At 38.1% G+C, this 13,467-nt stretch overlaps 1 protein-coding gene across 3 annotated transcripts in view; it reads right to left on the reverse strand.

Annotated features, from left to right (window-relative positions):
• Positions 1-4,881: 4,881 nt before the first annotated feature.
• SGCE (sarcoglycan epsilon) overlaps positions 4,882-13,467 on the reverse strand; it is a 72,503-nt gene continuing 63,917 nt past the window's right edge. For 2 of the 3 annotated variants that reach the window (XM_066239950.1, XM_066239947.1), the window contains 3 exons: positions 8,022-8,065; positions 7,103-7,137; positions 4,882-5,173 (listed from right to left, as the gene is read on the reverse strand). In XM_066239950.1, coding sequence (XP_066096047.1) covers positions 5,123-5,173; positions 7,103-7,137; positions 8,022-8,065 — 130 coding nt within the window. In that variant the 3' untranslated portion in view covers positions 4,882-5,122. The remainder of the gene's footprint in view (positions 5,174-7,102; positions 7,138-8,021; positions 8,066-13,467) is intronic. The other variant, XM_066239949.1, reaches the window with a different exon arrangement.

The raw sequence follows: 13,467 nt of genomic DNA on the forward strand, positions 1-13,467 counted from the left end.
TTTAAAAAAATTGAGCCTGACTTGTTGTAGCGCAGTGGATAGAGCATCGACCTGGAATGCTGAGGTCGCTGGCTCGAAACCCTGGGCTTGCCTGGTCAAGGCACATATGAGAGTTGATGCTTCCTGCTCCTCCCCCTTCTCTCTCTCTCTCCCCTCTCTAAAATGAATAAAATCTTTAAAAAAAAAAAATAACAGTGGCATCCTTAAAAAAATTTTTTTTTAACGTATTGATTTTAGCAAGAGAGGAAGTGAGAGGGAGACAGGAGCATGCAGCTGTTCCTGTATGTGCCCTGACCGGGGATAGAGCTGACAACCTTTGTGCTCCAGGATGATGCTCCAACCAGCTGAGCTGTTCAGCCAGGGCCTTGTAAAAATATTTCATTTAAAAATTTATTGATTTTAGCAGGAGAGGGGGAGAGAGAGAGCGAGAGAGAGAGAGAGAGAGAAAGAGAGAGAGACAAGAACATCGAGCTGTTCCTGTATTAAAAAATTTTTTTTTTAATTAGAGGCTTCTTGTTCAGCCTGCTTATAACCAAAGACCAGAAATGCAAAGCAGTTAATGCCCCTGGAGCAACTCTGAACTCTAGGATGGTGAGTCAATGCATGAAAGTAATTCTTACACAGAGAGGAAATTCGGAGGTGCGTTCAGCACAATTTACCGGAGGATCTCCAGTAGGTCTGAGGCTGCTTTCTAGAATAATAGCAAGAGCAGTGACATACTGTTTGCTGGCTTTCCTTTTGAATCTCCGAACCTCCTCATTCTGTTTCTACACTCTGGCTTTTCCTGGGATCGCCTCCCAAATGAACAATCTGGTTTTGTTTGGAGGAGGACAAACTAGTTCAATACTTCTGTTGTTTCGCTGCCTTTGTGAAGTTATCAATAAAAGTAATCAATTTCACCCGCAGTTGGTTTTATTAGAAAGGAATTGTGTATTATTTGAAAATGGTACAAAACAGACAACAGGCTAGTTACTGGGGCAGCACAAATGAACAGATTTCTGATCCAATAAAATACTCTGCTACGATCGGCACTTTCTCTTCCCAGCTACATTCCCAACATATATGACAATCTTTGGCATATGTAAGAGCTCAATAAACATTTAAAATTAGATAATGGAATACTATTCAGCCACAAAGAAGGAAATTCTGTCATTTGCAACAACATGGATGGACTGTAAGAGCACAGAGAAAGACAAATCCTGTATGGTCTTACTTACATGAGGAATCTAAAAACATCAAACTCTTAGAAACAGATCAGATCTGTGGTTGCCAGAGGTAGGGGGTGGAGAAAATGAGTGAAGGTTATCAAAAGGTACAAACTTCTAGTTATAACATAGATCAGTTCTGGGATGTTAAATACAGCATACTGACTATAGTTAACAATACTGTACTGTATATCTCAAAGTTTCTAAGAGAGTAGATCTTCAATGTTCTCAACACACAGACACACATACACACACAAAATCTTGGTAATTATGTTAGGTGATGGATGTTATCTAAACTTGTGGTAATCTTTCTACAATATATAAATACATCAAATCATTATGTTGTACATGTTAAACTTATACAATGTTATATGCAAATTATCTCAACACCATGAAAATTTTTTTTCAAAAAGCATGGCATTTTTTTGGCCCTGGCCGGTTGGCTCAGCGGTAGAGCGTCGGCCTGGCGTGTGGGGGACCCGGGTTCGATTCCCGGCCAGGGCACATAGGAGAAGCGCCCATTTGCTTCTCCACCCCCCCACTCCTTCCTCTCTGTCTCTCTCTTCCCCTCCCGCAGCCAAGGCTCCATTGGAGCAAAGATGGCCCGGGCGCTGGGGATAGCTCCTTGGCCTCTGCCCCAGGCGCTAGAGTGGCTCTGGTGGTGGCAGAGCGACGCCCCGGAGGGGCAGAGCATCGCCCCCTGGTGGGCAGAGCGTCGCCCCTGGTGGGCGTGCCGGGTGGATCCCGGTCGGGCGCATGTGGGAGTCTGTCTGACCGTCTCTCCCCGTTTCCAGCTTCAGGAAAAAAAATACAAAAAAAAGAAAAAAAAAGATTGGCATTTTTCTGTTTTGGCTTCTTGTATGAAACATCTTCACACAAAGTCACGTGTTCTAGTGTCTTCTATCCCAGCGGACTGCAGCATTTCACTCTCCTCCCACAATCAGAATTGACCCCTTTCTTTCTTTAACACCATTTCACAGTATGTATAACAACTATTTTTCTTTATGTCCTCAATTGCTCTTGAATCAGTCCGTTCTCTCTTCCACTACTATTCTAATCAAAATTATTGTTTCTCCAATTGTGTCTACAATAGCCTCCTATTTGGTCTGTCCACACCCACTCTGTCCACCTACTTTAACTCTTCTCTACATAAGAGCTGGATTGATTGCATTAAAATGCAAAATATGACCACATCACTATGCTTCATTCTTAATACGCTTCAGACTTTTTCTGCCTTTAAAATCATGCATGGTTTGGCCCTAGCTACTTACCTCCTGGATCACCTTCCTCCACTCTCCTAACATCCCCTCCCTGTCTCCCATACTCTGGCTGCACTGGACTTTCTAATAGAACCCTACACTCACCAGGATTTCTTCTCCCCAAAGGACTGAGATACGTTCTCCTCTCTGCCTCGAGCATTCTTTCTCACTCCACTTTACCTTACGAATTTTTACTCATCCTTTTGATATCAGCACAAAGTTCCTCAGGAAATCTCAGGCCTTGCTGACAAGGTCAAGCCCCCCTGTGGTTTGATAGCATCAATTACTTTCCCTCGTTGCGTTCATCACAATTGCATTTTGACTGCAAAATGTCTTTGAATGTCTTTCCTACTAGAATGTAAGCTCCTTGAGGGCAGAGCCTGTGTTTTGTCTGGCTCACCACGGTATTTTCCAGACACGATCTGATTCACATCAACATACTAAACATGCAATAAATAAGCAGCCATGGGAATTCCGAAATGCAAATTGGTAAAGCAGTTCCATCTTAAAATGACTTGCTTGAAAGACTTTATTCAGCCACTCAGTTTTGTCTAGTCAGGACATAGGCAGTAATGGCTCGAATCTCGGACCACACCCTGCAGGTACCACACCCCACCTACTTGGTGTATTTGTATTTGGAAGCCCCAGCCTTGGCATTTTTTTCTACTTAATTATCTTCTAAGTATTCTCTTAGCCTCAAATTTAGTCTAGCATCAACACTTTTATCTAGTGTTCTTTTCTCTCACCAGTGGAGACTTACAGATGTGAACTCCCCCAAAGAGAAGTCATAACTCATTGGGCGACTACACCTTGGAGAAAGGAAAAGTCACAAATTTTTGGAGGTTACTTGGAATCTTGAGATTTCTTGAATTCCTGAATGTGTAGAAAGCCAGTGCAGTTGATTTTTTAGGGCAAGACATTACTGTGGTCAACTGGAAAAAAGGTATTTTAATTTAAATTCACCACTGCGAGCCCACACGAACCGTGCCCGCTGTGAGGATGCTTAGTTGGGGCAGAAGTCCTCAGCGTGTGGCAGAGTCCTCACATTTTTTGACCCATAAAGTAAAGACCATCAGAGTAACAACAACAACTGGGAAATTATTTGGACCCTCCCTATCAAAATATAAAGTCAGAGGCAAGATTGCTTTTTCAGAGGAAATCGCAGAGATGAAGGCACTTATCAAAGATTTGTGAGATGCTGGCCACTAATTCTTCTTATCCCCACTGAATTCCTCAATAGGGTCGATGTGAAAACTAGTTCTAACTCCAAGTGCATTTTCCTATCCTCACCGTGGCTTCTTTCCTAAAACAGATGAATCAAGTTCCTGATCCCCGACCTACAATTCCCAAGTTATGGACTGTGTGATACTTTGCTCCTGCTCACCTGAACTACCAGGAGGAGTTTCACACCACCTGACAGGAGCAACAGTTCATGAATTCTCTGCTGCTGTGCCACAATCTAGTCATCCGGAGCCAATGGTGACCTTTCGTTCCTCCTGGACATGAACCTGACCCAATACATGTACAACCTTAAGACGATCAGTCCTGAAAAGCAGCAAGTAGCAATGTCCTAGTTGTCTCAGTAAGAAGTAAGAATAGGAAATAGGAGATACACTTTTAAAAAGTCAGATAACCTATATCCTCTGTTAAGTCCAGGAAGAAGTGGAGTATCAGCAGAATTTCCAATGTCAAGGACATGATGGAGTATTCCCCCTAAGTAGAAGACAAATGGTTGCATCAATACTAACAGAATCTTTGGGGATTCTGGAATCTGATTTAGGTAGTATTTGTGTGTCCTCTGGCCAATTAACGGGTACCACAGAAACCTCCCCAGAACAGAGTAAGAAGTGATTTTCTGGCTGGCCCTGTTTGCTTGCTGCAACCCTGCTAAAGGGTCTGAGGCCATGTTATCCAGCATGCACGGAGCACATTGACGCAATATGAAGAAACTCCGCTCAGCTTTGAAAGTAGTGTCATCACAGGGGAGCCTGGGGGTTTGGAGCTAATTCATGTCACCATCAGCACATAGCGATTCCCTTTTTGAGTAATAAATAGCTCCTGGCTTTCTTCTAAATCAAACGTCTAATTATAGAGTCAGGTAATTATGCAACCTGGCATTCCCTTCACTCACTGAGCGTCATCAGACCCATAGCCACAAAACCACGTTTACCCTGTGAAACACTCCAACAAGTGGTGTAGATAAAACAACAGGCCAATGGACCACAAGCATACACGTATTATTTAAGTGGGGTGCTTACTTAGAACACTGAGCATGGACATTTTGTACATTTACAGGAAATGCTTAATAGAATCTTGTGAAGAATAAACACATGAACCTGTTTCTTAGCAACAAAAGCTTCCTACAATATAGGAGGCAATCGAATACCTTCTCAAGTAAATTTCACCAGGCGTTAGGCTTCATTAATAATATTTATTTTAAAGATCACTTTTTTTTATTGTAACAAATATAAAGTTATCAGTGTTTTACAAATTGTCAAAAATGCTTTAAGTACAAAAGAAATACATTAGTAAAATGAAAGTTATATTGTATTATTTGGTACATATTTAATACTGCCGACATGCACAATGTATGTCAGAAAAGCTCATGCATTATGGGAAGAAAGAAAAAAATAAGCTATACCGGCTATATTGTCTGATTTATAAATTCATTGCTTCGGTCAGTTTTCTCTCTTCAGGGATACCATTTACCTGCGGTGTGAGAATGAACATGGGCGTGCATAAGGGCACGAACACTTGCAGATTTTGAGCAAAACATATTATAGCAAGGAGTGATTTTTCTATCCTCCCTACACAATTTAAAACCATTCTTGTGGATTTGGGTTGAAAAAATTGGTTAAAAAGAAAAAGTTCCCATGTAGTCCCCTCCTTCTTGGGCCAAAGCTATAATGTTCTGTGTTTTTCAAAAGGCACGGTCTGAAAGTGCCTCCCATAATAAGCAGGAAGAATGTGGCTGATGGCAGGATGTACGACTGTGCCTTTTAATAGTGGTATTTTAGAAAATATCACGTTGGTGGGGAAGGACTGAGAAAAATTGAGAAAACCAGAAGGGGCACTGGTTCTAATGGCCTGGGCCTCCTCCAAAAGTGAGTGCTATTTGTCAGCTTTTAACTGCTCCATTATCCCAGCTAGTGCTTAAGTCAGGATTACATAGCTCTCAGCTAGTTCATTTCTGAAACTTCTGATGACCATTTGAAAGAAAACAACTAACTAACTACAATAAACTTCAAAATATACTCTCCCCTGACAAATTCCATATAGGAAGCTACAAATGAAATGACTGGGTATCCAAGAGATGGACCTTGTGCTCAAGTTACTGTCCCAATGAAAACTGTGTAGTGTTATTCACCACTGTCACCCCATGACATTTAATTAAAAAAAGAAAAAGAAAACAGTGACACTCAGCATAGTAGCATAGTGCTCTGAAGCACTTGGGAAAAATAAATTATTTCATGATAAGCACGCACAAATCTAGTTGCATCTTTGTTGTACTAGGATGACCAGGGTGAGGAACAGAAAAGGTGTTGCACCCAGGAAAATACATCCACAGCGCTGAATCCATGCACGTAAGGGCAGAAAAGAACTTAGATACTGAAAACAAGCTTTATTTTTTCATTCAAATGAATGGAATGGGAATAAACAATGTAACCTGTCCACTGAGCTCTTCTCTCTAGGAGACATGACTCTATTTGATTTTTCATTTATCAGAGGCAGAAACACAACAATCTATCACAATTATAAAAAAAAATGCTAGCGTGGCCTTGCTCTCTCTCTCTCTCTTAGCACTTAGATCCTCTGAAGAATCACCGAAAACAAAATAAAGGAAGAAAACAACCATGAGAAAATAGTGCACTTTAGTCAATAATATGCTCCAAATTACAGAAAAATACAAGAAAACAAGAAAGTAACAGGCTATTAACTAAAAAGGAGATCAAAGCTTTCTTCACTGAAGCAAAATGCCTGCTCCCCAAAACCTGTTTTAGAAAAATAATTTTAAAAATAGTTTAAACCTGAAATACCCCTAGGGAACTCCTTTGGCTCTTACCACATTTACTTAGACATAAATTTGTTCTTGTAATTGGACATGCTGCCTATTACTAAAATGAAGTATGCTAGTAAGTCTACTTGCTAAAAATCTAATATATAACCATCAAATAAATCTCCCGAATATCCTCAATGAGGGAATAAAATCTGGATTTTTAAAATACTCAAAAAATATATCTATTTTGCCAGAAAATGTCTCCCTACTACTTACTCCTTGCTTGACATAATTAAGAATCAGAGGAAAGCCATCTTAGGAAAGATGAAAGTCTATGAGTAAAAAGAAGAGGTTTTAGCATTTCCATTGTAGAAATATTCTTTAAAATTTTTCCTCTTTAAAAAATAAAAGGTACGACATTAGAGGTAGTGGGGATTCACTTCTTTCTTTGCTCCTTAGATAACATATTTATAACAAAGTTTGTTCCATCATCAATCTCCTGAATGCTTACATCAATATATTGAACAGTCTTGCTGAAACATGTTAGCATTTAATTAAAATAAGTACTCAAAATTGTGGGGGAAATTCTGATAAATGTTAACTTGTAATTAAAATCTGATGAACAACTTCATTATACTTGCCTCAAATCTTTGAAAAGTTGTCAAACGAAAATCTCCTTAAAATTCCCGAAAGCAGTAATAGAGAAGATAATTTTTGAATGAAAATAACCAATACGTTTCTATATGTGCCTAAAGTTTTTAAGAGACATACTTAATAGTTTCCCTCCCACAATACCATTATTCATACTCAGAATTCCACATCCAACTTACATTTTTAAATTTTCTCTTAATCTTCCAAAGGAGCTAAAAAGGCATTACTGGTTGCCTGGCAATTAGAACTAGAAATCAACCACTAATTAGAAGACAATCATGAATAAGTTATCTACTCAGTACTGAGATGAATGAAATAATTGGCTGTAGAAATTTTTTAGGGACACTTGAAAGAAATAAACTTAAAGAAAGCAAGTCTTACAGACACAGAATAGTCCAGGGAGAATTGTCCGCCATCTTGTCATTGGTCATATTATAACAGCTTTTTTAAGTGGCATTAGAACAGGCCAACCATTTCTCATTTATCCCCCTGAAGCCTCTGTGATTAGTCACAATGGTTTCCTTTTGTAAGAGTCAGTTTCAAGCTGCTCACTTACTGAGACAAATCCTGGAAGCATCTAAGCTAAGACTCTTTCATACCAAGGCAAAGAATAGGGAGCTTCGCTGAAGGAAGGGGTTTTATTCAATCTTCCTTAATTAGACAGGACCTCCATCGATGCTTGTGCTCTAAGATCATTTACTCTGTGTTTATCACTCTGATGCCAATCCACACAATAATCTAAGCTATTATTCTGAAGTTCTAACTCTGATTAAGGAAAGACACAATTGTTTTGCCTTACTTGGTACAGTAAAAGCTTCATAAATTATATAGTACCATACTTATCTTTTAATCTATTAACTTCATGCATAAATATCAACTTATTGGTACATCCATTTATGTAGCACTCACCTGTAGTCTGCTGTTGAGGAATCTGAGTCTGATGTGGCAAGTTCCTAGAAAGAAATGATTAACATTTTTTAGTAAAACTGTGTTTGCATACACACATGTAAACAATGCTGACATAATTAGAATGAAAAAATTTACAGTGAGAAAGGACCCTAAAAATCATCTAATCCAGCACGCAGCCCACCATCATGACTTTATGGATGAGGAAAATGAGGTCTGCAGACGATAAATAACAACAATATTGGTAACATTCATGGAGCTGCTATTACATGCTGTATTCTACCTCACAACAAACCCTAGGAAGTGGGTATTATTTTCCTTAGTTTACAGATGAAAAAACAGGCTTTGAGGTCCAAGACTATATAACTAGGCAGTGGCAGAGAGAGATGTGAACACAGGGGCTCCAGGCCTTGTGTCTGTAACCTGCACACTTTCAGATCCAGGTGTAGATCACACTGACATGCTCTCATAGAACAAAATATATAATCATCTTCATTCACTATGCTAACCAGCGCTCCTCTATTCCTACGCTGAGAAATGACAGTTGCCATCCACCCAACTGCATGGGTCAAAATGGAGAAGTCATCACTGACCCTTCCCTCTCCTTTGATCCTTGCCTCCAGTCACCTAGGACTCTTGATGATTCTCCTCAGTTTTTCTTAATCTGATACCCTTTTCCCCATCTCCACAGCTCACCTGGATCTTTGCAACTGATCTGAAGTGCTTCCTCACGGCCACTCCGCTCCCTTGCAATCCACTGCGCACACTGCTGTCAGATGACCTTCTAAGCCACACATCTGATTGTATCATTCAAATAACACACATATTCTTATTTTCTTATACCTACTAAGTTTCCAGGTTTTTTGGCGTGTCCCAGAAGATCATCAATATCTGGTCCCTGTGTGGAGGCTTCTCAGACCGCCCAGAACAGAACCACCACCACCATGGCCCACTGCCATGTCTTGTACCCAACTAGCTGCCACTTGTCCTTGTAACTTCAACTCAAAGTCTTTTAACAGTGAACCCATATTACTCTTAGAATTTAAAAATATCCCACAGGAATGTTAACTAAATGTTTGTTTGTTAACTACATTTTAACCTATTATGATTTTTAATTAAAATATAAGCTTTCAAGTACCACCCCTTCTATGCCTCCTCACTATCTAAGCACCGCCCCAAACAGGTTACCATTTAGCATGCTTCCCACGCTGCCTGTCATTGTTTCCCCTCACACGTTTAATTGCCCAAAGTGCCTTAACTGTAAGAACCATCCTGTTTTGTTAGTAACCCTGCCAATAAACATGGGATAAATAATATTTGAATGAATACGTGCAAAAGTGAAGTTACGTACAGATATTCACATAATGTACATTGTTTATTAACACTCACATATACCCATTTAGTTTAAAATGCTGTTATTAAAGTTGGTTTACAGAAAAGTACAATTTAGCTTTTGTGTGGAAGAAATTCTAGGAGTTAGCCCCTTGCTACAGAGTAGGGTTTAATCCAAGCCAGGGATTTTCAAAGTTTTTTTTCCCCCTCTCTCTCTCTTCAGCAATGGAATTCCTTTTCATTGAAATCCTCAGCAGAACTCTTGATGTACAAAAGAGATAATCATGAGGTTGCCCCAGTTGAAACAAAGGAGCTGGGAATCCTTCCTGCTTTGTTTCCTCTATGCCCCCCATGCGGAGGCCCTGGAGCATTTCTAAGAAATCTCCAAGAAGCGGAGTTCGAAAACCATTGATCTAAAATCATTTCAGCCAGAGAATGTGTTCCAAATACAAGAATCTAAAGTGGAAAACAGTACGTCCTAGTTAAATACTATTTAAACTTTTATTAAATTAATCTATAGGAATGTTACTACGAGTGATTTAATAGAAAATTCAGTTCCATTGAATATATTAAGGAAATAATTCTAATTCAATTTGGGGACGTTATTTAATAATTCATCTCAATAATTACATTCCTTTTTATTATTAACTATCAGCCCTTCTTATCCTTGTGTGGTCTCAGGGAGGCCTTTTAAAACTTTTTTATATTTGGTTTGTTTATTCTTTCCATTTCCAACAATGTATTTATGGTTTTGATGATGAAAGTAAAAAGATTAATCTTTCCCACAAAAGTAAAAATCCAATTTCATACACATTGGTGGGGAGTGTATGAGTTTTATTTTAACTTTTCAGCTAAAACTAATTTGGGTCTTTTCTACATTAGAAACTAATGTAACATTAGTTATATTAGTCCCCACCCACTTCCTCATTTCCTGTATCTCTAGGAAACATCTACCTAGCCTATTAATAGATTAAATCAATATATTTTGACAAAATGAAAATACCAAGGAGAACAAAGAAAGCCCTTTAGAAGCCATATATCAAGGATATCAAAATTCAAAATCAGTATTTAAATAAAGTTGTTGGAATCCATTCTCCCATTGGTCAGCCCAACTTACCCTTCTGTGGAACATAATTTGAGAAACACTGATCAACATCAATGTACACAATCATTTCTTTTCTAGCCTTCGTTTTTACCCTCTTCTGTGGCACTGCTAAACTTTCTACAGAGCAATGGACTTCACTGGGTTTGAAGAGAAATGGTTGGTGGAGAAAGTGCCATACACAAACTAGCAAGAAATCTGGAGATGACATATGGGAAAGCACTGGTGTATATTACACTGGTTTGGAGATTTAAGAGTATCTGCAGAGCCTGTCCCAGCTGGTTAAGTTTAAACAATGTGCATGCACTGCTGGCAGCTTCAACTGAAACTTAGATGAGTTATATGAAAGTATGCCAAAGGTATTCTGTAAAAATACGGTGAGATTCAACGTCCCCAGTCTCCAAAGTGTGCACAGACAGTTCTGATTTTGTGGTCGCCCAAATGTGTGACTACATGTGAACCTGTGAATGTTAAAAGAGTTACTGTATCTCTGTTGAGTATATTTGAAGTGTGTATTCCATGTAAGAGTTGAAGAGAGGTATCCTCTAAGAGCACCGCTTTAGGCATTCTAGGACAATGCACAATGCCTACCACAAACTCTGCTATAGTTAAGAAGCAGAGAACTCAGAAAATGGAAGCATTTCATCTCTGGTGAAAGCAGACTGCTAAAGGCAATTATACAGGAGAGTGGAGGCTGACTACAAAGAGGATTCCTATAATCCTTCAAAGAAAGGACCTTTATGAAGTCATAAAACTTTTTAGACTAATTGAGTTATTAATAGACTAACTGACCGATTATTATGTATAAACTGCATTATGTAGAAAAAAGACTTAAGAAAACTCTAATTCTCTAAATTGTTAGCATGAATTATTTTCTAATTTTACTACCATTAATTACATGCATTTAAATAGAAAATTATGTAAATTAGCCATTGCACAAACTTCATCCTTTAAGAAGGCAAAAGTAATAACTTGCAAATTAATAAATAAGTGATTTGCGGGGAGTACACAATTATTTATTATTCGTACAACTGTTTTAAGGTAATTTGACATTCTTGAATATCCTGTAGAATTGTAATTCTATGAGTAAGGTTGATGATGATCAAACATTATATTCGTATTTTCTTGAAGACTGAAAAGCAAGGAAAGGTTAAGTGGTTTGTATAAAGGTACATAATTTGTGCCAGAGTTGAAAATAAATGACAGTTTGGTTGTATGGAATACAAAACACTTCTCTTTTGAATTAGCATGAAGTCATTTAACTATAAGACGTAGTAATATATTTTTGAAATTTCTCAGTTATTTCAGCAAAATTGACATTGTCCACACCTTGCTGATTTGAACCCTAGAACTTTTACTAAAGGACCAGACCATTATGTAGATTACAGAAGGAGGACACAAAAGACAATGGAATCACCATAATTTTTAACTTCAAAATCTAATTTTAACTAAAATCAATGCATAAAGGAGAAAGAAGACATTCATTTCTTTCTCTTAATTTTTCTACTGCTTGTATAAAGCCAAAAGCAAGACTACCACAGCTCTTAAATGATGCAGTAAAACCTATAGAAACAAAACCCATGGAACAGAAACTGCATTTACTGCTTTAAGTGTATATTTATTGAATTTTTAAAAAAGTTAATGGCTCCAAAATATCCTTGGCCAGTTAACAATTCTTGTCAACAGGAAATAGTTATCTTGGTCCCCTGAAACATTCTCTTCAACTTAACTTTTATTAAAAGCTAATTTTTGTTTATGGAATTTTATCAAAAAGTTAGTTCTTTTTATTATCAAAGGGAAGAAAAATGGAAAAATACCTCCAATAAAAGCTAAACTGATTACTGTAGTTACAAAATATCTTTAATCAAGAAAACTTAATTCTACTTTTATACTTGTTAATTTGCAAAAGATTAATAAAAACAACCTATCTCCTGTTATGCAGGAGACCCAATTACCATAGATTAGGTATTATGTTTTGTATAATAAATAAGGAAAATTTTGGTAGAGCCAATTAAAATCTTCCTCGAAAATGTTTGGGCATTTCTCCCTATCATGCATTACATTCAATCCTGCATGAAGATGCCTCCCACTCAGAAAAAAACTGATAGATACTGATGTTGGTATAAGAATAATGATGAGGTAGATCTACCTTCTAAAAGACCATGTAAAATATTACAAATTTAAGAAAAAGTTATTTTTTTAGAAAACGGAGTATCATGCATCCTCGAGTAACAACGCCTGCCACAAAATTGCAAAATGAGTACAATTTCCCAGGGTTTCTAGCTTTTCCAGGTTTAGCATTTCTGGTTAGGCATTGTTTTCTAATCAGCATGCACATCTCCCCTCTCCACCCCACTCTCAGGCAGCTTAAGGAGGTCTGAAAAGCCTAGTGGCCGATAAGCACAAATCCACAAACAGCCCCAACACTCTAGATAGTGTGTTGGATTGCCCTCTTCACACTTTTCTTTTGCACATGGCCCTTAAGAAGAATTAGAAGCAACTGATTTCACTTTTAAAACTCCATGTGGTGGAAGATCATAAATAACAGTCCTTTCCCTAACTCCAACCCCAACAGAAATACCAGTCTGGCTTTCTGAATCCCCAGACCCGGGTTTTCTGAGTGTTTAAATCAGGGATTCTCAACCTTTTTTCTGCTCCGCAGGTTTCAAATCCCTAGGAGGTCCCTGAGATCAGTATTAAGGAGTAACAGCTCCACAGGTGAAAGTGACCTTCCACTTGGTTTGGGACGACCAGGCTAGGCTATCGCTCAACATTCACTATAGGACTTAAAATTTTTTGAATTTGGAGATTGATTTTCTTAAAAATGATTTGATTTAAATTATTAGAAAGCTTTATCTTTGTGGTACATCAGTCAAATCTGTAATATATTGTTGATGTTAAATCTTTGGTCAGAAATATAACCTCTAGTCACAACAATGATTTTTTGGGCAAAGCAAAATTTACTTTTTTAAAGAATTGCTTTATAATGTGATAATATTTAGTCACTGCACTACA

The sequence above is a fragment of the Saccopteryx bilineata genome, chromosome 7, assembly GCF_036850765.1.
Source record: "Saccopteryx bilineata isolate mSacBil1 chromosome 7, mSacBil1_pri_phased_curated, whole genome shotgun sequence".
In the NCBI taxonomy this organism is placed as follows: Eukaryota; Metazoa; Chordata; class Mammalia; order Chiroptera; family Emballonuridae; genus Saccopteryx; species Saccopteryx bilineata.